At 41.8% G+C, this 22192-nt stretch overlaps 1 protein-coding gene across 4 annotated transcripts in view; it reads left to right on the top strand.

The window, feature by feature from the left end:
• nrbp2a (nuclear receptor binding protein 2a) overlaps nt 1-21599 on the top strand; it is a 43459-nt gene extending 21860 nt beyond the window's left edge. For 2 of the 4 annotated variants that reach the window (XM_067363991.1, XM_067363990.1), the window contains 17 exons: nt 1806-1928; nt 2107-2208; nt 8112-8201; nt 8307-8347; nt 10263-10357; nt 10452-10475; nt 10823-10906; nt 11127-11182; nt 11280-11375; nt 11459-11591; nt 11758-11860; nt 11955-12005; nt 12099-12234; nt 12683-12736; nt 12830-12893; nt 13059-13114; nt 18296-21599. In XM_067363991.1, the coding sequence (XP_067220092.1) occupies nt 1806-1928; nt 2107-2208; nt 8112-8201; nt 8307-8347; nt 10263-10357; nt 10452-10475; nt 10823-10906; nt 11127-11182; nt 11280-11375; nt 11459-11591; nt 11758-11860; nt 11955-12005; nt 12099-12234; nt 12683-12736; nt 12830-12893; nt 13059-13114; nt 18296-18394 (1407 nt within the window). In that variant the 3' untranslated portion in view covers nt 18395-21599. Of the gene's footprint in view, nt 1-1805; nt 1929-2106; nt 2209-8111; nt 8202-8306; nt 8348-10262; nt 10358-10451; nt 10476-10822; nt 10907-11126; nt 11183-11279; nt 11376-11458; nt 11643-11757; nt 11861-11954; nt 12006-12098; nt 12235-12682; nt 12737-12829; nt 12894-13058; nt 13115-15949; nt 16031-18295 lie in introns of all 4 variants that reach the window. The other 2 variants (XM_067363989.1, XM_067363988.1) reach the window with 2 other exon arrangements.
• Nucleotides 21600-22192: the final 593 nt, after the last annotated feature.

Here is a 22192-nt window from a genome sequence, read left to right as displayed (position 1 = left end):
CGTCTCCAAAACTGAAGCTCTTGTGGGGTGTTCCTGGTCTGCAGGCGTCAGTATCTATCAAAAGTGGTCCAAGGAAGGAACAGTGGTGAACCGGCGACAGGGTCATGGGCGGAGCGAAGGCTGGCCTGTGTGGTCCGATCCAACAGACAAGCTACTGTAGCTCAAGAAGTTAATGTTGGTTCTGATAGAAAGGTGTCAGAATACATAGTGCATCACATTTTGTTGCGTATGGAGCTGCATAGCCGCAGACCAGTCAAGGTGCCCATGCTGAACCCTGTCCACTGCTGAAAGCACCAATGGGCACGTGAGCATCGGAACTGGACCACAAAGCAATGGAAGAAGGTGGCCTGGTCTGATGAATCACATTTTTTTTTACATCACATGAATGGCTGGGTGTGTGTGCGTCGCCCCACCTCGCAACTTACAGGACTCAAAGGATCTGCTGCTATCATCTTGGTGCCAGATACCACAGCACACCTTCAGGGGTCTAGTGGAGTCCATGACTCTACGGGTCAGGGCTGTTTTGGCAGCAAAAGGGTGACCAACACAATATTAGGAAGGTGGTCATAATGTTATGCCTGATCGGTGTACGTCACTGAGATACAATACTTATCCAGGGTCAGCCACCTTTGTTTGCCCATAATTTTGAGTCTCCAGCTGGGTGGAAGTATACTCTCTGGCTCTCAGAGGAACTGGAAAGTTTTTCTTATTTGTTTTCAAAGACATTCCTTGTCTGTTTGTGCGGCATCTAGGGAATTAATTAAGCCCAAATGTAATTGGACATGCTTTTGGTGTCCTTGTGTTCTCTGCCTTACGTAACCCAGCTTTTCTGTGCTCTGCCATTATCAGTAAAAGTGTCATAAAACTTGCTCTGTTTTACTGTTGCACTAAAGTTGATTTATATCAGTCGGTCCTTTTAATGGTCACTATTTAAACTCTGAGCCTTGAACACAATGGCGATTGACAGTCGATGCACTTAAAATACCAAAATAAATTTTTAAGATAAACACTCATACTCTGAATTATTGTATTGTGCTTGAATTGCTACTTGATACTATTTAGTGTAGTAAACATTATAATGACTCTCCAACATGCACAGCTTGTTCTACTCTTATTTTATTGTTCCTGAATGCCCTGACAAATGGAAAAGCTCTTTGTTGAAGCATACCAAACAGTATTATCAATTTGCAGTCATACGTTTTTCAATGAGATACAGTTAAATCCAAGGCCTTTTAGAGGGCAGCTGGATCTCAGCATGACTGGATCATGTTGTGTCTGTCTCCAAAACACATAGCTTGAGTTCACTGATCAGCAGGAGGGGAGCAAATTCAGGCTATAAATATAGAAAATCAAAATATGAAAATGCTGGATGGTTTGTTTTCCTTTAGACAGTTATGATAATAAAAGAACTGGTTCTGTCCAAAAAAAAAAAAAAAAGGTGGAGACTTGAAGTGTTTAAGGAGCAAACAACTGTGGAAAAAAAACAGCATTACAAAGACCAAAACGGCCATTCAAAGTCTTTCATACTCGCTCCTCACAGCCCAAACCACAACGCGCACCAAGAGAGAGTTGTGAAGCAGGGGGGCGGAGAAGGGGGCGTGTGCTTTTTCTTCACAGAAATACTAATTTCCAGTACTGACGATACCAAGAAGTTGATGCTAAATATCACATGTAGAAAGTTGTGCAATGTGAAGTAAATATTGCAGATATCAGTGGCTAAATGGTACTTTGTGTGAACTTGGCAGCGCTAAAACTGTCTTTCCACTCGTTCCTCTCTCTCCATGTCCCTTTTTTTCCTGGTTTAGGTCAGTCAGGGAAATGTCCCAGGCATTGAGAGTGCGTACTTGGCCATGGACACTGAAGAGGGGGTGGAGGTGGTGTGGAACGAAGTGCAGTTTTCAGACAAGAAGGTTTTCAAGTCCTTTGAGGTACGACTATGTTTGTTTTCCAATATCAGTGTTCTGGGTGGGATACTTGGCATGCTACACCACAAACATCTGTGAAATGTTACTGTATTAGAGCGTCATCATTCTGGAATGGTGGTACAGTGACAGACAAAATGCTTGAAATGTAAAACCAAGCGCTGATGTACTTTGTGCTATGCAGGAGCGGATACGAGAGATGTTTGAGAACCTGATGCAGGTGGAGCATCCGAACATCGTAAAGTTTCACAAGTACTGGCTGGACATGAGAGAGAGCAGAGCGAGGGTGAGACTCAACACACACCTGCTAAAAACAAACGCTTCTGTGAACTTTGCCTTGAATTCAGATATTCACGTTCCCTTTCGATACTTCACTCGTACTGCGTATGGGGAAAGGTCTCCCTTTTTCCCCGCTGCTGAAGCCTTTTTCAATAACGCAGTGTAACTGCACCGTCATTGGTTCACTCATAGACAAGTTGTTGAACCAATGGCGGCGCGGCATAGCTGCGCGGCCTATGGCGACAAAGCGCGCGAATATTCCCGCCGAAATGGGCGGGGTATAGGGCTATATAAGCAGGCGTTTCGCCATAGGATTTCAGTGTTTTCTCCTTCAGCGACGACATCTACTTCTCTTCGCTGATCTCCGCCTGAAGCCGAAGAAGCTCGCCGCCTTCTGCTCTCGCCGCCGTCTGAAGAGGCTCCCGCAGCGGACTCGCCTGGACTCGCCGGTGGAAGAAAGCGCCGGCGCCCTCGCGGACTGCAGCTTCTAGCGCCGTCGCCGAGCCGCCGCCTCCCGCTTCCCGCTTCCGGCCGCTTCCTGTGCGTCCCCTGCCGCCATCCGGCGCGCCGCCTGAGAGCTTCATCCGCGGCTTAAACGCCGCTCTAAAGAGCGATTTCCAGCGGTTTTCACCGCTTTAAGAGCTTCCGCGGCCCTCGCCGCTCTAAGAGCCACCCAATTGCCGTTTTCACGGCAGCGGCGTCTCACGATGCCCCGCCACTCATGTGGTACTTGCAGGGCCCCCCTGCACGGCCGACGATGGACACAGCGAGTGTGTCGCTTGCCTGGGCAAGCCCCACGCAGACGGCGCGCTCGCTGGAGACTCATGCCCGCACTGCGAGTGCGCGCGGGTCTCGCTTCCCTGCGCTCGCGGGTCGCCTTCTTCACTGAGGGCGATCTCGCCGCTCGCGCCCTCCCGTCTCCTTCCTCCCGCGGTCCGGCGAGGAAAAGACAGCGGGGTAGAGCGACTCAGCGCCAGGAGTTGAGCGAGCTCACGCCGGCCCAGCCCCCGCGTGCCTCGCCCTCTCCTCCCAGGGAACTCTCTCCAGTTCTGTTCTCTCGCCCTGAGCAGCGTCCCTCCGCAGAAGCGAGTGACCTCGTCTCATTCGGGGGAACAGACGACGAACAAGACGACTCCATGTCTCTTGCGGCTTCCGAAGCGGAAGGATGGGCTGGCGAGCCGGAAGGGACCCCGCTCCACCGCCTCCCTTGGAACCCATCGAGCATGGCCAGGGCATGGATGCCGAGCTCTTCCGCATCCTGTCTAGAGCCGTTGAAGAGCTGGACCTCGAGTGGGCCCCTCCAGAGGAGCCGTCTCGCAGCCGCCTGGACGAATGGTTTCTGCCAGGCCGCCGCCAAGCACCTCGCCAGCGTTCAGCGCCCTTCTTTCCTGAGGTCCACGAAGAGCTGACGAAGTCGTGGCGCGCTCCTTACTCTGCCCGCCTCCACACTACGCACCGCTCCGCCCTCACCGCCGTCGGCGGGCGCCGAGGGAGAAGGGATACGAGCGCTTGCCACCCCTAGATGAAGCGGTGGCTGCTCACCTCTGTCCTCCCGCGGCTGTGGGTTGGAAGACGAAGAGGGCCCTTCCTTCCAAGCCCTGTCGGACCACCTCTACTCTGGCTGGACGGGCTTACACCTCGGCGGGCCAAGCTGCCTCTGCGCTCCACACCATGGCCATATTTCAAGCATTCCAGGCCAAACTCCTCCGCTCTCTGGATGAGTCTGGAATCGACGCGCCAGCCTTCAAAGATCTCCGCAGCGCCACGGATCTTGCCCTGCGAGCTACGAAGGCTACGGCCCAGGCCATCGGTCGTTCCATGGCCAGCCTGGTCGTGTTGGAGCGCCACCTGTGGCTCAACCTAACGGAGATCAAAGACCTAGACAAGACGGCCTTCTTAGACGCCCCGGTCTCGCCTTCTGGTCTCTTCGGGCCTGCAGTGGATGGCTTCACTGAGCGCTTTACTGCCGCGCAGAAATCGTCTCAGGCTGAGGCATATCTGGCCGAAGCGCTCCAGCTCCGCTTCTGCGTCTAGCCGCCCCAGGACTGCGCCGGCTCAGCAGAACAAACCAGCCCCACCTGCAACACAGGCAGCGCCGCCCCAGGAGCATCGCCAGCGCTCGCGCCCTGCGAAGCGCCCTCCCTTCCCGAGGCGCCAGGGACCCCGGCCCAGGATTGTGCTGGACCCGGTGCCTCCGAAGTCGTCCTGATTCGTCGGACAGGAAGAGGATGGGGGACCGTCCCGTTACGACCGGACCACCCCAAAAGCTCCCACGGGTAATTTCCCCTCCGCCTCGTTTATTTCCGGGCGTGGGAAACATACTTCAAGTGACAGCTGGGCCCACACCTGTTGCGCCCACTCCAAACGCCGTTTTCACGGCGGAAAAAATTTTTACCTCATCACAAAAGAGCAAATTTCCTCTTCCACCCCTCGCGGTGTACGACCCTCTCAACGGCGGTCTGTCACCCAACATTATTCAACCCCTAGCCACTCGGGCCGAGGCCTGGCAGGCCATCCCCGATGTGTCAGAATGGGTCATGGGGATCGTAAACCAGGGCTACTCGCTCCAGTTTGCACGACGGCCCCCCAGCTTCGCCGGGGTGCTTCAAACATCGGTCAATCCGGACGACGCTCATGTCCTCCGGGCCGAAGTCATGTCGTTGCTGGAAAAAGGAGCTGTGGAAATGGTTCCTCCGTCAGAGAGCGAGACAGGCTTTTACAGCCGCTACTTTCTGGTCCCCAAAAAGGATGGCGGTCTCAGACCCATCCTAGACCTCAGGCTTTTGAATCACTCCCTCACGAGACGGAAGTTCAAAATGCTGACGCTGAAGCAGATCCTCGCGCACATTTGCCCCGAGGACTGGTTCTGCTCGCTGGACCTGAAGGATGCGTATTTTCACATCCAGATAGCCCCCCGTCACAGACGATTCTTGAGATTCGCATACGAAGGGGTGGCATACCAATATACGGTCCTGCCCTTCGGGCTGTCTCTGGCTCCCCGCACTTTCACCAAGTGCATGGACGCGGCGCTTTCCCCTCTGAGACAGATGGGAATCCGGGTTCTGAATTATCTCGACGACTGGCTCATCTTAGCCCGTTCGCGAGACGAGCTGGAACGCCACAGATCCGTGCTCCTCAGCCATCTACAATGCCTGGGTCTCAGGGTCAACTTAGCCAAGAGCTCGCTATGCCCCACTCAACGAATCTCGTTTCTGGGAGCAGTTTTCGACTCGGTCCGTATGACGGCAGTAGTCTCGCCAGAGCGCGCCCTGGCAATTCAGCAGCTCACGGCATCTGTCACGAACAAAGCCTATCTCCCTCTGAAGGTTTTCCCCGGTGCTGCAGCTAGGCCTTCTTCGGATGCGGCCTCTTCAGTACTGGTTGAAGTTCCGGGTTCCTCCCAGCGCATGGCGGCACGGCCGCCTATGTCTCAAGGTCAATCGGGCCTGTCTTCTAGCCCTGGAAACCTTGGATGGATCCAGTATGGTTCCAACGCGGAGTCCCTTTACAGGCGGTCTCACGGAGGGACGGTGCTCTCAACAGACGCCTCCAACTTGGGCTGGGGCGCTGTGTGCGAGGGCAGACCGGCCTTCGGCTCGTGGAGCCACGAGAAAGCCATTTACACATCAACTGTCTAGAGATGCTAGCAGTGATGAAAGCCCTTCAGTTCTTTCAGGCTTACTTGACGGGACGTCATGTTCTAGTTCGGTCAGACAGTATGACGGTGGTGTCATACCTGAACCACCAAGGCGGTCTTTCGTCCAGCCGCTTATGCGCTCTGGCGAAACGTCTGCTGGAATGGGCTCTTCCGAGGCTTCAGTCGCTCAGAGCGACTCATGTTCCTGGCAGGAACAATCTGGGTGCGGACATGTTGTCACGGAGCAACATCCCCCTCCGACGAGTGGATGCTCTACCCCCAAGTGGTCCTCACGATCTGGGAGTTCTTCGGGAAGGCAGAGGTAGACCTCTTCGCCTCAGAAGACAACTCTCATTGCCCAACATTTTCTCGAAGGAAGTAGATGCTCTGGCCCACACATGGCCCAGCACGCTCCTTTATGCTTTCCCTCCGATCGCACTGATCCCCCAGGTCATCAGGCGTATCAGAGAGGACCAGCACAGAGTCCTTCTGGTGGCCCCGCTCTGGAGGAACCAGGTTTGGTCCTCAGAGCTATTCCAGGCTCTCTCTAAGAGCCCCGTGGCCGATTCCCCTGAGACGGGACCTCCTCTCTCAGGCAAACAGAACAATCTGGCACCCACAGCCGCAGCTCTGGGCTCTGCACCTCTGGTCCCTCGATGGGAGCCGACTAGCCTCCCCGAGGACGTCCTAAATACCATTTCTCAGGCTAGAGCCCCATCTACGAGCGCCTCTACGACCAGAAGTGGTCAGTCTTTGTTGATTGGTGTTCAACACGCAACATAGACCCTGTGGAGAGTGACGTATCTTCCATACTGTCTTTCCTCCAAGAACGCTTGGAAATGGGGCGCTCCCCTTCCACGCTTAAGGTTTACGTAGCAGCCATTGCAGCGTTCCACGCTCCTATTGCTGGCCAATCGGTGGGACGAAACGGGCTCGTGATCCGTTTTTTGAGAGGTGCTAGGCGTTTGAATCCTCCTCGCCCTCTCACTATTCCCTCCTGGGACCTCTCGTTGGTCCTCAGGGCCTTGAAAGGAGCCCCCATTTGAACCAATGGGTTCAGCCGACCTCAGGCCCCTAACGCTAAAAACCGCTCTGCTACTAGCACTAGCATCGGTAAAGCGTGTTGGCGATTTGCAGGCCCTCTCCGTGAACCGTGCGTGCCTCGAATTCGGGCCTGGTGACTCTAAGGTCGTTCTGAAACCTAGGCATGGCTACGTCCCTAAAGTGCTCTCAACTCCGTTTAGAGCTCAGGTCATCTCGCTCTCTGCTCTTCCTCCCTCGGCGGACGAACCAGAGCTGCAGCTACTCTGCCCAGTCAGGGCATTGAGGACCTACATAGACCGATCACAGTCTTTCAGACAGTCAGATCAGCTCTTTGTTTGTTTTGGCGGCCGCACTTTTAAAAGGGTCTCCGGTCTCGAAACAACGCATTTCCCGTTGGATAGTGGATGCTATTAACCTGTGCTACTCCTCACTGGGCACTAATTGCCCCATAGGAGTCAGGGCCCACTCCACTAGAGGAATGGCTTCCTCGTGGGCTTGGTCCAACGGAGTTTCCATCCAAGACATCTGTGAGGCGGCCGGCTGGTCTTCGCCGTCCACCTTTGTCAGGTTCTATCACCTCGATGTCCCGACCTTACAAGCTCGGGTCCTGTCGGTGTGATTAGCGGCTTCCAACAGGTCCCGCTTCACGCCACCATAGGAAGTATCTTCCTTCAGTGTAACCATGGGTTCGGTTAGGCTTTGCCTCCGCTTGTCCTTTTTGCCCCCCTCTGGGTGGCCAAATGCAAGCTATATCGTTCCCAGCCGTGGCACGGCGTGGTTGAATTCGTTCCCCATACGCAGTACGAGTGAAGTATCGAAAGGGAACGTGCTCGGTTACTAACGTAACCTCGGTTCCCTGAGATACGGAACGAGTACTGCGTCACTTGCCGTGCCACGAGGCTGCGGCTCAGGGTCGTCGCTTCAGTCGATTGACACTGAAATCCTATGGCGAAACGCCTGCTTATATAGCCCTATACCCCGCCCATTTCGGCGGGAATATTCGCGCGCTTTGTCGCCATAGGCCGCGCAGCTATGCCGCGCCGCCATTGGTTCAACAACTTGTCTATGAGTGAACCAATGACGGTGCAGTTACACTGCGTTATTGAAAAAGGCTTCAGCAGCGGGGAAAAAGGGAGACCTTTCCCCATACGCAGTACTCGTTCCGTATCTCAGGGAACCGAGGTTACGTTAGTAACCGAGTACGTTTTCTTTCTTTTCGTGCCACGCAGGTGATTTTTATTACCGAGTATATGTCATCTGGAAGTCTCAAGCAGTTTTTGAAGAAGACCAAGAAAAATCACAAAACTATGAATGTGAAGGTGAGACGTTTCATCGATCTTTGAAAGTGAAAAGCTGGAGGACAACGCCACCTTCTGGCAGAAATATGACAAAATCTTAACACTGGTGCTTTCTGTGTGTCTCAGGCATGGAAGCGTTGGTGCACGCAGATACTTTCTGCACTCAGGTAGGGCATTGAGAATTCAATATTATCCCCTAAACTCATCTGCAAATTTGCTGTTAAAGTTGAAGTGTGTAGGTAAACTAAAAATATTTTCCCAGCTTAATATACAGAGACAAATATGTGTCGGTTGATTTGTACAAAAGTGTAAACACTGTGGCTCTGTGGCTATCAAAACATTGCTTTGTTTGTTTGAGCATCTTGACCATCCCAGCATAGCAACACTGACTCAACCAATGGTGTAAGTTTGGGGGCGGGGCTTTGTTTGTTTGGCCAATGGCAGATGAGGGGAGTGTTTGAGGAAAAAAGTTTGACATCTTTTAAAGGGATAGTTCACCCGAAAATGAAAATGATCCCATGATTTACTCACCCTCAAGCCATCCTTGGTGTATATGACTATCTTCTTTCAGCCAAACACAATTAGAGATATATTTAAAAATATATATAGTCCTCCAAGGTTTATAATGGTTGTGAATGGGTGGCCGTGTTTTGAAGTCAAAAATAATGCATACATACATAAAAGAAGTAATCCATACAACTCCAGGGGGTTTATAAAGGTCTTCTAAAGCAAAGTGCTGCATTTTTGTAAGAAAAATATCCATATTTAAAACTTTATAAATTCAACCGTACGCATACTCATGTAGTAAATAATGGGATAATTTTCATTTTTGGGTGAACTATCCCTTTATCCCTTTTCATGACACTTGAAATTACACACTTCAGCTTTTTAACTAGTACTTTTTCTCTTATAATTTTATTTTATTAGAAATAAAAAAACTTTTTTTTATAAATGTTTATTTTTTGAAAAAATATTTCTTATTTTTAAAACATTCAGTGTTTTGACACTTTATACTTTTTTCTTTTATAATATTATATTATTGTAAATATACACTACTGGTCAAAAGTCTCTTATGCTCATTAAGGCTGCATTTATTTCATAATAAATGCAGAAAAAACAATAATATTGTGAAATATTATTACAATTTAAAATTATGGTTTTCTATTTTAATATACTTTAAAATGTAATTTAATTCTGTGATGCAAAGCTGAATTTTCAGCATCATTACTCCAGTCTTAAATGTCACATGATCCTTCAGAAATCATTCTAATATGCTGATTTGATACTCAGTTATTATCAATGTTGAAAACAGTTGTGTTTCTTAATCTTTTTTTGGAACCTGTCATACTTTTTTCAGGATTTATTGATGAATAAAAAGTTAAAAAGAACAGCATTTATTCAAAATATAAATCTTTTCTAACAATATAAATCTTTACTATCACTTTTCATCAATTTGACACATCCATGCTGAATAAAAGTATTAATTTCCTTCAAAAAAAAGAGAAAAAAAATTACTGACCCCAAACTTTTGAAGGATAGTGTATATTACAAAAGATTTCTATTTTAAATAAATGGATTTTTTTTTTTTTTTACTTTTTATTCATCAAAGAATCCTGAAAAAGTATCACAGTTTATAAAATAATATTAAGCAGCACAACTGTTTCCAACATTGATAATAAATCAGCACATTAGAATGATTTCTGAAAGATCATGTGACACTGAAGACTGGAGTAATGATGCTGAAAATTCGGCTTTGCATCACAGAAATAAATTATATTTTAAAATATATTAAACTAGAAAACCCTAATTTTAAATTGTAATAATATTTCACAATATTATTGTTTTTTCTGTATTTATTATGAAATAAATGCAGCCTTAATGAGCATAAGAGACTTTGTTCAAAAACATTAAAAATAGTAATGTTTCCAAACTTTTGACCGGTAGTGTATATAAATATTAATTTTATACATAATGTATAACATTTTCATTTGTATGGAAAAATTCATTTATTTATTTATTTATTTTATCAGTATGGGTGATTTGTGGGTACAAGTACTGATGTTTTACCCTTTCGTTCTTTAGTTACTTACATTCATGTGATCCGCCCATTATCCACGGTAACCTGACCTGTGACACTATCTTTATCCAGCACAACGGCCTCATAAAGATTGGCTCAGGTTTGACAGTAGTCAAAATGATTTGACTTTTAATCATTTCTAACATAAACCATCTGTTTTAAGAAGATGCTTATGTCTCTTCTTTCTTTCACAGTTTGGCACAGGCTGTTTGTAAATGGTGAGTCCACTTTGAGCTCCATATGCCATGTGCACAGGAATGTGGTTATCTCATCAGAAAGAAAACACAGGCCGTTTCTTTTCCTTCCTTCCTTAAACAATGCTTTGCGTATTTTGGCCGAAAATCCTGGCAGTTATGTAATGTACTGTAACATTTCTTGTCAGCTTTGACAATCTAAGACATATATAAAGAAAATAAGACCCACATCCCCCTTCAGAGTATTCATTTTGGACTCTAGCTCATGTACTACAGATTTTATCTATGTTTACTGGCTAAAATTCTTCCATCCATATAAAGTTATAAATAGAGTTTGATTGTAATGTTGTGTGTCTCTCCTTTTCCCTCAGTATTTGCTGAGGCGATTCATGGGAACGTGCATCAACATCGAGATGAAATGCGTAACCAGCATTTTTTTGCTCCAGAGTATGGAAGTGAGTATCTGATGCCTTTCGCAATCTGGGAAAAAAAATTCATTTAAACTTGGACATTAACAGAAAGTTTTAATATTCTTTTTTTCCCAACAAAATCATTCTTTTGCTTATTATTTGTAATTTGTAAAAATGCAAAATAGAAGTATTTTCACTTGTGGTCTGAGGCTTTTTGACATCACTGTAAAAAAACATTTCTCAATTTTTTTTTTTTTTCCTCCAGTTGCTGAAGATGACTATGCCATCGATATATTTTCATTTGGTATCTGTGCCTTGGAGGTCTGAAAATTACAATCCAAAATGGCAAATAATACTACTTTTTTTTAATCAATATTGAAGTATGACCTTTAATTATGTATTCCACATTCACCTTTAGATGGCAGTATTGGAAATCCAGGCCAATGGAGACGCTGCAGTTTCGAAAGAGGCCATTGATCATGCTGGAGAGTCACTTGAGGACCCTCTCATGAGGGTAAAAGACTCTAAGCCCATATTTATAACTAAAACAGAATTCTTTTTGTTTAATCGAATGCCTTTATCTCTTTATGCTGACAGGAATTTATCCAGTCGTGTGTACGCACGGAAGCCAAGTCGAGACCCACAGCTCATGACCTGCTGTTCCACAGAGTGTTATTTGAGGTCCACTCCTTAAAACTGCTTGCTGCGCATTGCTTTATCAATAACCAGTGTAAGTGGAACATGGAAAACACTGCTGTTCATGCCTTCCTGACACCACAGAGTAATAATGCTTTCATTTCTATCTCAGACATAACAGAAACATATGGATGGCCCAAAAGGAAATTATTGTTCCTTTGTATTTCCATTTCTCTTAAACTTATTTTAATTTTTTTCAGATCTCCTCCCTGAGAATTGTGTGGAAGAGAAGACCAAATCTTTTGACCCTAATGGTATCATGGCAGAGATTAATCATCGTGACCGACCTGGAGTCCATCTAAAGTGGGTTTTTCAAACAAAATGTGAAGTTTCTGTGATAATTTCCCACTTTTAGACATTTTTCTCAATTTTATTTATTTTTTATTTTTTTTTCAAGGTATTCTCATGTCTCACCTCTGGAACTGGACAAATTCCTTGAGGATGTGAAGTGAGTCATGGAGAAGATCAGCTGATCTTTCATTTAGACTGTGTTTGTTTCCATGCTTGTGGATTTGAAACCTTTCCTCTTCTGCATGAACAGAAATGGCATATATCCGCTGATGAACTTTGCTTCCCACCGGCCGCATCCTATCCCCCGCGCTCTTTCTTTGTCGCAGGAACAGATGGAGACTGTGAAGACCCCAACCCCAGAACCACAGGAGACTGAAACCAGAAAGGTTAGAAGAAGATTTATATTAGAAGCAGTGTTGGGAGAAACTAACCACAAGTAGTGATGCTATCCTCATATGAAGCTTTAGGAGTGTGAATCTGTTAGTGAATCAGTTCATTCGCACAGTTTGTGTAAATAAACAATCCACTAAACGGATTCATTTTAAACTCTACGTTGTCTTTTTTAAGCAAAATATTAGCCAACAAATGTTGGCTGACTAATGGGAAGTGTGTCCAGTTAAGACACTAATGATGTGCAAGGGTCAATTTGAAAAAGCTGACATTAGCTGACATATTTCCCAGAAATTGTGATCAATGCATCTCAACCATGTACAGTATTTTAGCTACTTTCTGTTAGTTTATAGAATATTTTTTTAAGACTCTGTCCAACCAGGTGTGGTTGGCTTGTACAACAGAAAAGAAGCATGTAAAAGCTAAATGTGTGTTTCCGTACAGGTTGTTCAGATCCACTGTAATCTGGAAGCAAATGAGGAAGGCACGAGGAGTCATGTGAGGTTTTTTTTGGCTTGTAGTTTTGCTTAGCTTCCTCTCCAAAACAAACCTGTAAATATTGTCCTTCATCTATCCTTTCTTTCCCTGTAGCTCTCTCTCTTTTTAAAAATGGATGACAGACTTCACCGTCAGCTTAGCTGTGATGTTTTGCCATGTAAGTAATTATCACATTCAAATGTGTCATTGGTGCTTTTTTTATGGTGCAATTAAAATGTTAAATGTTATGAATAAAAAAATATATATTTTTTAAAGAATAAATTAAAATGAGGATATATGAAATGTAAAAAAGTACATTTAATTTTTTTTTTTTTATCCCCAGCTGACAGTCCCAAAGATTTGGCTAGTGAGTTGGTTCACCATGCTTTTATCAGTGAGGTAAGCATGAGATCTTCTAACCATCAGGCTTCATTATTTATCTAAAGGCTAGATACACAACTTTTGATCAGATTTTTGCCTCGATTTGCAGTCTATATGAGTTGACAATAGTTGCCGAAAGTCTGTGCCGGTCTGCAGATTTTGGGCAGTCAGAGTTGACAAATTTCACAGAAAATCGTGTAGTGTATGATCAGCACAGACATTCTTTTTAGCTTCAGACTATCATTCCATCCAGTCGGATGATATAAAAACATGTTTGATATTTTGAGACGATTTTAGAGCACATATCGTAGTGTATGATGTGTCACCACTCAAACCAAAACTGTCCTCTATCTACCAGTGTTGCAATAAAATACAATATAAATACAATAACAATACAACAGTAAATTGACAGAACACGCGTAACATATTAGCCTCAATATTTGACTCATCAGCACAGATAAACAACTGACTGTCCCACTCACCTCTCCCACTGAAATCTGTACAGTCCATACTGACCACCTCTACCCACCTAAGACCACATCCAAATGCGCTTAGCTCATATAACAAATAATATAGTTTACATATTGAAACAATACAAACAGTCACACAATGAAGTTGGATGTACTATATTAAACTTTAAATATATCGTTGGGTGATGATATGGTTTACATTTTCTGACATTACATTAAAAATCACTAAAGGATTAGTCCACTTTTAAATAAACTATTCCTGATAATTTACTCACCCCCATGTCATCCAAGATGTTCATGTCCTTCTTTCTTCAGTCAAAAAGAAATTAAGGTTTTTGATGAAAACATTCCAGGATTTTTCTCCATATAGTGGACTTCAATGGAGCCCAAACAGTTGAAGGTCAAAATTAGTTTCACTGCTGCTTCAAATTGTTCTACATGATCCCAGATGAGAAATAAGGGTCTTATCTAGTGAAACCATCGCTCAAGTTTTAACCATAAATGCTCATCTTGAACTAGCTCTTTTCTTTTTCTCTATTTGAATTCCAGCAGTGTAGACACTGCTAAGTGTATTACTGCCCTCCACAGGTCAAAGTTTTGAACTAATTTTTATATGCAATATGCTAGTATATAACAGTTAGTTCAAACTTTGACCTATGGAGGGCAGTAATACACTTAGCAGTGTCTACACTGCTGGAATTCAAATAGAGAAGAGAGCTAGTTCAAGATGAGCATTTATGGTTAAAATGTATATAATTTTTTCAGAAAATGAGCGATGTTTTCACTAGATAAGACCTTTATTTCTCATCTGGGATCACGTAGAACAATTTGAAGCTGCAATGAAACTGTAATTTTGACCTTCAACTGTTTGGTGCCCATTGAAGTCCACTATATGGAAAAAAAATCCTGGAATGTTTTAATCAAAAACCTTAATTTCTTTTCTACTGAAGAAAGAAAGACATGGACATCTTGGATGACATGGGGGTGAGTAAATTCTCAGGAAAAGTGTATTTAAAAGACTAATCCTTAAATTGAGATTTGCTATAATAGTATATTTCGATTTACATGAGTGTATTTTACGTATTAGGGGTGTAACGGTTCTCAGTAAAAAATCAAACCGTACCATTCTCCACCCATGGTTCGGCACACACTTGCATCTATAATATGGTTTGTTAAAAATAATGTGTAAGGAGGGTGACAATAGCAATAGTTGTAGCAATAATAATAATAATAATAATAATAATGGCCCTCCTCATCCTCCATTTTCCTTTTTTTTTTTTTTTTGTATAATAAATACTATTATCATCATTATTATTATTGTCATAATTTTTTTTCCTTATTTCATTTATTAATTTATTTTAACTCTGGTCTGTTGTACTTCTCTACATGTTTCTTTATTCATATATTTTCATTCCCACACCCAGTTACACTTACAGACACACACACACACACACAAATCTTATTGGCTGTTATGTATGTTTTGTTGGTCTTTGTATTTGTATTTTGCATTTGTTTTCTCATCTGTAAATATTGTAATTGTCTGTATGCATGATTTAAAAAATAAATAAATAAAAAATAACGTGTAAAACAGACAGATTTCGGCTAATGCATGTTTCTGTCAATGGAAACGCATTCTGGCTTCCATTACAATATCAGCGATGATCAAAAAAACGTGGACAAAACAGTCACTCTTTGTAAACTTTATTCAGTGCAAGTGCCGTATGCTTGAATATGACCAATAATTTACGCCATCATCAACCGGGTGCTCGTATGAGATCTGAACAGCACACGTTGCTATCTGTGTTTAAACTAAACTAATTTAAGCCTTGCCAATTTAAACATTCAAGAGCCAGAAGACGTGAATGAGAACTCTTGTGCGCGCGGTGTAAGATTTATGTGCGCTCATCCGAAGCGCTCAAATATTGAGTTCTCTTTCGAGTTTTGCACTTGAACGGACAAATTTGCACAAAAATTAGGCTAACATGCCAGTCTTGGTGAGTATCCTAGCAGAAAGAGTCGGTTAAGCGTACAGTATCAGTGTACTGGATCCGTGCATTGTCTTAAAGTGACAGCAGCCTAATATTCCTGCTGTCTGTGTTTTTAATGATAATCAAACAAAAAAGACAAGGACATCACTCACTGCTCTTGATTGAATAGCTTTTGTAACTTTAATAAGGATTCATCTTTAATTTTTACAGTCAAATATGCGCTGTTATTTTACATTTGATTACTTTATTCGATTTCTGTACCTGAAAACTAATGTTGGACCTACCTTAGAAACCTGAAAAGCACTGTTTATTGTATCTTTGCTCTGTTGTATTTATTTGTGCTGTTGCTTGTAGTTAGATCATTTGTTCTTATTTTCTTTATTTTTATTTGACAGCATAGTCATTTTTTCCCTGAACATAGCACATACCGAACCGCACAGAAGACGTGACTTTAAAACCGTGATACAAACCGAACCGTGAGTAATTTGAACCGTTGCACCCCTAGTATGTATGCAGATAAAGTTGGATCTACCAACTTTAAATACATGTAAATTGGCGATGATCTAAACAATCAGGCAGTTGAGATTTGTTAGGCTTTATGTCACTTTACATGAGTGCACTGTATGTAAGTGGGTAAAGTTGGATGAATCCAACTTTAAATATTTTGCCAATATAGTTTACATTTTGTTATGATATAAACAAGCAAATTTGCAGTATAGTATGTATCACTTTACGTACTTGTACTGTATGTATGTGAGTTGGATAGACTTATAGTAATGGTAGGTTGGAGTTATTAATTTGTGATGTAATGATATGGGGGATCATGAAGCCTGTAAGGTTTTGTTTAATTTATAAAAATTTGGTGTAGTGACAAGCCTAATTATAATGATGTGTATCACTGCCATGGTTAAATGATGCATATAAATGACATGGTTAAAATTTTGATCATTTCACCTACCCCTAAGCAGTTTAACCTACAAACCCAAATCCAAAAAAGTTGGGACACTGTACAAATTGTGAATAAAAACAGAATGCAATGATGTGGAAGTTTCAAATTTCAATATTTTATTCAGAATACAAATAGATGACATATCAAATGTTTAAACTGAGAAAATGTATAATTTTAAGGGAAAAATAAGTTGATTTTAAATTTCATGGCATCAACACATCTCAAAAAAGTTGGGACAAGGCCATGTTTACCACTGTGTGGCATCCCCTCTTCTTTTTATAACAGTCTGCAGACTGAGGAGACAAGTTGCTCAAGTTTAGGAACAGGAATGTTGTCCCATTCTTGCCTAATACAGGCTTCTAGTTGCTCAACTGTCTTAGGTCTTCTTTGTTGCATCTTCCTCTTTATGATGCGCCAAATGTTTTCTATGGGTGAAAGATCTGGACTGCAGGCTGGCCATTTCAGTACCCGGATCCTCCTTCTACGCAGCCATGATGTTGTAATTGATGCAGTATGTGGTCTGGCATTGTCATGTTAGAAAATGCAAGGTCTTCTCTGAAAGAGACGATGTCTGGATGGGAGCATATGTTGTTCTAGAACTTGGATATACCTTTCAGCATTGATGGTGCCTTTCCAGATGTGTAAGCTGCCCATGCCACATGCACTCATGCATCCCCATACCATCAAAGATGCAGGCTTCTGAACCGAGTGCTGATAACAACTTGGGTTGTCCTTGTCCTCTTTAGTCCGGATGACATGGCGTCCCAGTTTTCCAAAAAGAACTTCAAATTTTGATTCGTCTGACCACAGGACAGTTTTCCACTTTGCCACAGTCCATTTTAAATGAGCCTTGGCCCAGAGAAAACGCCGTGCTTCTGGATCATGTTTAGATATGGCTTCTTTTTTAACCTATAGAGTTTTAGCAGGCAACAGCGAATGGCACGGTGGATTGTGTTCACCGACAATGTTTTCTGGAAGTATTTCTGAGCCCATGTTGTGATTTCCATTACAGTAGCATTCCTGTATGTGATGCAGTGCCATCTAAGGGCCCGAAGATCACGGGCATCCAGTATGGTTTTCCGGCCTTGACCCTTACGCACAGAGATTGTTCCAGATTCTCTGAATCTTTGGATGATATTATGCACTGTAGATGATGATAACTTAAAACTCTGCAATTTTTCTCTGAGAAACTCCTGTCCAATATTGCTCCACTATTTTTTGCCGTAGCATTGGGGGAATTGGTGATCCTCTGCCCATCTTGACTTGTGAGAGACACTGCCACTCTGAGAGGCTCTTTTTATACCCAATCATGTTGCCAATTGACCTAATAAGTTGCAAATTGGTCCTCCAGCTGTTTCTTATATGTACATTTAACTTTTCCAGCCTCTTATTGCTACCTGTCCCAATTTTTTTCTGAATGTGTAGCTCTCATGAAATCCAAAATGAGCCAATATTCGGCATGACATTTCAAAATGTCTCGCTTCCAACATTTGATATGTTATCTATATTCTATTGTGAATAAAATATAAGTTTATGAGATTTGTAAATTATTGCATTTCTTTTTTATTCACAATTTGTACAGTGTCCCAACTTTTTTGGAATCGGGTTTGTAGGAATTAATTGAAAGTTATTGCATAATACTTATACATTACACATTTTACAGAGTATATCTTTAGTCCCCTAGTGTGCAATCCAAAGGCCAACTGTGGAATGAAACTGTCAAATGAACTGAATAGCTCATGTAGTTTTGCTTTATGTGTGATTGTGATTGTCTTGGTTTTGTATCCTGTAGGAAGACTGTGAGAAGATGGCATGTTTCCTTGAGGATGCATTATGTAAGCATTGGTCAGGGACGTCCACCTCCCCTACTGCCATGGCTGTGATGTACTAAGCCCAGCTGGTCCCATAATAGACAGACAGTGCTTGAAGACTGGGCCAGAGCTTGAGGAAGAAGAGAGAGCGAAAGATCCAGACTGACAAGAGGGAAATGAGACCAAAAGTGCAACATTACATAATGAAGGTCATGACAAGATGGCTCGAGAATGAGCGATGGACCGGGAAAGAAAGCTCACACCACACCGCATGGTACCTGCACAAACTCCAAAGAGCTCAAACTTTTAACTTTGATCTTGACGTTTAATTACTGATGTCATTTTACTATAACGAAGAAATACATTTCCATTACTTGCAGAGATTCTGCCTTCAGTGCCAGCATTTTGGGTTGTGAATTTTTTTTTTTTTAAATGACGGATTTTTAAAAACATCATGTCTATGGCGTAATCCATCCTCATCTAGCAAAGGACAAAGTTTGACACAAACAGATGATTTTAGGATGACAGAGCTTCAGGAACCTGAGAGAGGAGGCTAAATGTCCAAGAAATATTTGCTGCTTCCCATCAGGCAATATGATTGGAGTCTGTTTGTTCCAGACTTAAATGTATTATTTATTATTTTAAGCAATTAATACATGGTCTTGGGATACATGTTTTAAAAGGAAAGCGTATCAAAATGTTTAATTCTACATTATCTTATTCTGTATGCTTTAACAAGCTGACGTTGAGCAAACGAATGTACGGTACAATGACAAGTGCTCTTGGAACCTGCTATAATTATATTTCTTTTTCGAAGTTTTTTTCAGACCTTCAAATTAATTTCTTGCTCTTAATCTTACAGTTTTAAAATGTCTCTGTTCTGATTTGCTTCCATGACACTATGTGTTGATCTCAATAGCTTTTCTCATGCAGACAGTAATGAATTTGGCAAATATTTGTAAACCGTGGCAATACTGGTATCCTAGAATGGTATACTATCGTTTAAAAGTTTGAGGTCGGTGAGATTTTATGAAATTAATACTTTTATTCAGCAAGGACGCATTAAATTGATCAAAACTGACAGTAGAGACTTGCATTGTAACAACAAATCTATTTTGAAATAAATGCTGTTCTTTTGAACTTTCTTTTAAGGAATTCTGAAAAAACAAATCACAGTTTACACATAAATATCAAACTGTTTTTAACAGTGATAATAATGAAATGTTACTTGAGCACCAAATAAAAAATCTTGAGCATTCAGTTTTGCCATCACAGGAATAAATTACATTTTAAAATAAAATATAAAGCAATTATTTTAAATTTAAATAATATTTCACAATATTAGTGGTTTTTTTTAACTGTGTTTTTGATCAAATAAATGCAGCCTGAGTGAAGTTTGATCTGATATTTCCACTGTTTCAATCAATAAAGCAGAAGAGCACTTAATCCAGATGTCTTTTATCAAGAAACTAACAAATAGCTCTCAAACTCTTTCCCTGCCTTCCTTTTAAAAAAATAAATAAATTAAAAAGTTGCCAGCCACTGCCAGCTTTTTTTTGATAATTTTCACCATTTTTTTTTAAATTTCTATTAGCTTCACACTTGAATGTGGGTAAGTTTCGTAAAAAAAAGCAACATTTTAAACACAAATCGCGTTTTTTCTGTTTATCAAAGACTACAATGTGCATAAGCTTGTTTCTTATCGCTTGTTTCTGCTTCTTCGCCATGTTTGGATACGGAGACTCTGTACTCTTTCAGAAGTTGCATAATAGCGATGCCTAAAGGTATACTTCGTTTTTTTTTTTTTTTGCGTACACAGGCGTTCGACGCATGCATAGTTTTCAGCAATCTCGCCACGAGTTACAACCCATGTAAAAATCTTCACACAATGTCTCGTCTATGTAGGCCTCCATTGTCGCTGTAGGTTGCATGAGCTCCAGTCTGTTCTTTTGATGCAGTTTGTCTTTGACTAATTATTGCAAAAAATAAATAAATAAAATAAATGCACATGTGCGACCTTGCGGTTACAAAAATTTGGCGGTCTAAACACGCATACTCTTCTGATGATGAAATTCGCGTCACACGTACTGTTCGCTGACCCTCGCGTACTCGTAAAAAGTGAAGTATACTTTTACCTTAACGTATAACAGTGAAAACGCGGAAAACTGGAAAATTCCATCAACGGCGGGGAAAGAGTTAAGACATCTACTTTTATTCATTTAGCAGACGCTTTTCACCAAAGTGACTGATACAAACAAACAATCAAAGCATTTTGAGCAGCTGATGATAGGTTCACAAACACAGGGGTCCTGTTCATGACTGTAACAGTGTTAACATGGGATTTTTTAATTTGCCTTCTAAATGTGAATATGAGCTGATCTTAGATCAGCTGACTGCTCAGAGGTGTTTAACATTTATCTGTTTCTTTGTCCATTATACTGATTAATGCATAGCTACAATAAACTGACCATGACTGAATTAGAAGAAACAAAGGTTTGCTGTAATAAATCCCTCCTTTGGGTATGAAGGGCTGTTAATCTTCTTGGCAATTAAATATTACCACAGCATGTGTATATTTTATGTCATGCAAAATGATTTATACACTACTTTCTATGTATTCTACATGCAAATGAGAACTTGAACCATGTCAAGGCCAAAGACTGGGTGCAGTGCTGGCAAGAATGAGTACTACATTGCAAGTATAACATCCTGTGTTTGACTGACACTTGCATATTTACAACAGTATTCATTCTATGAAAACATCTATGTTGCCATGCCGTCCAAAGCAATAGTATATTTTAGGGATGCTTTCAGTACTGTACTCTCAAATGACTTTGACTTCCCAGTATCCCTTAAAAAAATATGTGCATGTCAGGAAAATAATGATTTTTTTCATTTTTGTATATTGGCATGGATGTATCGCAGCTTTAGAAAACTATTACAATCTCCATTTATTCTTGCAAATTCAAATGATTCAGATGTCATGGGTAAAAAAACAAAAAAACAGTCACCATCTTCCCAGTGTTATTATGAGACTCAACTGTCTTGTGTTGAATGTCAAATGAATGTGATTCATTTGTATGTATATACAAGAGATATACAGTATGAATGTACAGTGAGCAGCTGTTAAAATGTACTCTTCATAATTCCTGGTCTCCTTTCTCATCTAAATCAAATGCATTAACCAGACTTTTGTTTTGGGCAGTTTTATTTTATTTTTTTATGTGTTGAAATTGTATACTGTGACATGAAATACTATAACATTAAAATATATTAATACTTTAATATGACTACATTTATTTATTCTGTATAAAAGCATAGAAAAGCTATATAGCTAATAAATGTAGATTTCAGCTGACACATTTAATGCTGTCTGGACAAGAGGATTTTCAGGTCTGGTAGGGGCTTGTTAAGTGTTTTAACATTTTTTAATTTCTACAATTAATTATAGTAAATGTATTTTTTTTTTTAATGCATTTTACGTTTTGCTGCTTAATGAATTTAGTTTTTCATAACTGTTTTAAAGTGCTGAAAATCATATAATAGACTGCTTAATGTCAGGCAATATATTTATTAATAATGTTTAATAGCCTAATATTTGTCCCTAATGTGTGTTCATGTTTCTCCTGGTGATGGAAATGTTTAATCTCTTTGTTGTTGTTGTTGTACGTGTCTATACAGAAATTTACTTTAGTTTCATAAACCTGCAGAAATATTCACTGGAGTATAAAGTGTGACAACTACTCCCGGTCTTCCCTATATATGAAGTTTTACGCAATTTCTTTAAAAAATATATAATTTCAGTTTTCGGGAACGTCTTATCAGTGGCGCCACATATTATTACAAGACAGCTGAAAAGTTATGCTTTATTACACTCT

Source organism: Chanodichthys erythropterus, chromosome 16 (assembly GCF_024489055.1).
Source record: "Chanodichthys erythropterus isolate Z2021 chromosome 16, ASM2448905v1, whole genome shotgun sequence".
Classification (NCBI taxonomy): domain Eukaryota; kingdom Metazoa; phylum Chordata; class Actinopteri; order Cypriniformes; family Xenocyprididae; genus Chanodichthys; species Chanodichthys erythropterus.
Note: the sequence above shows the minus strand (reverse complement) of the source record. Positions and strands in the feature narration are given on the sequence as shown.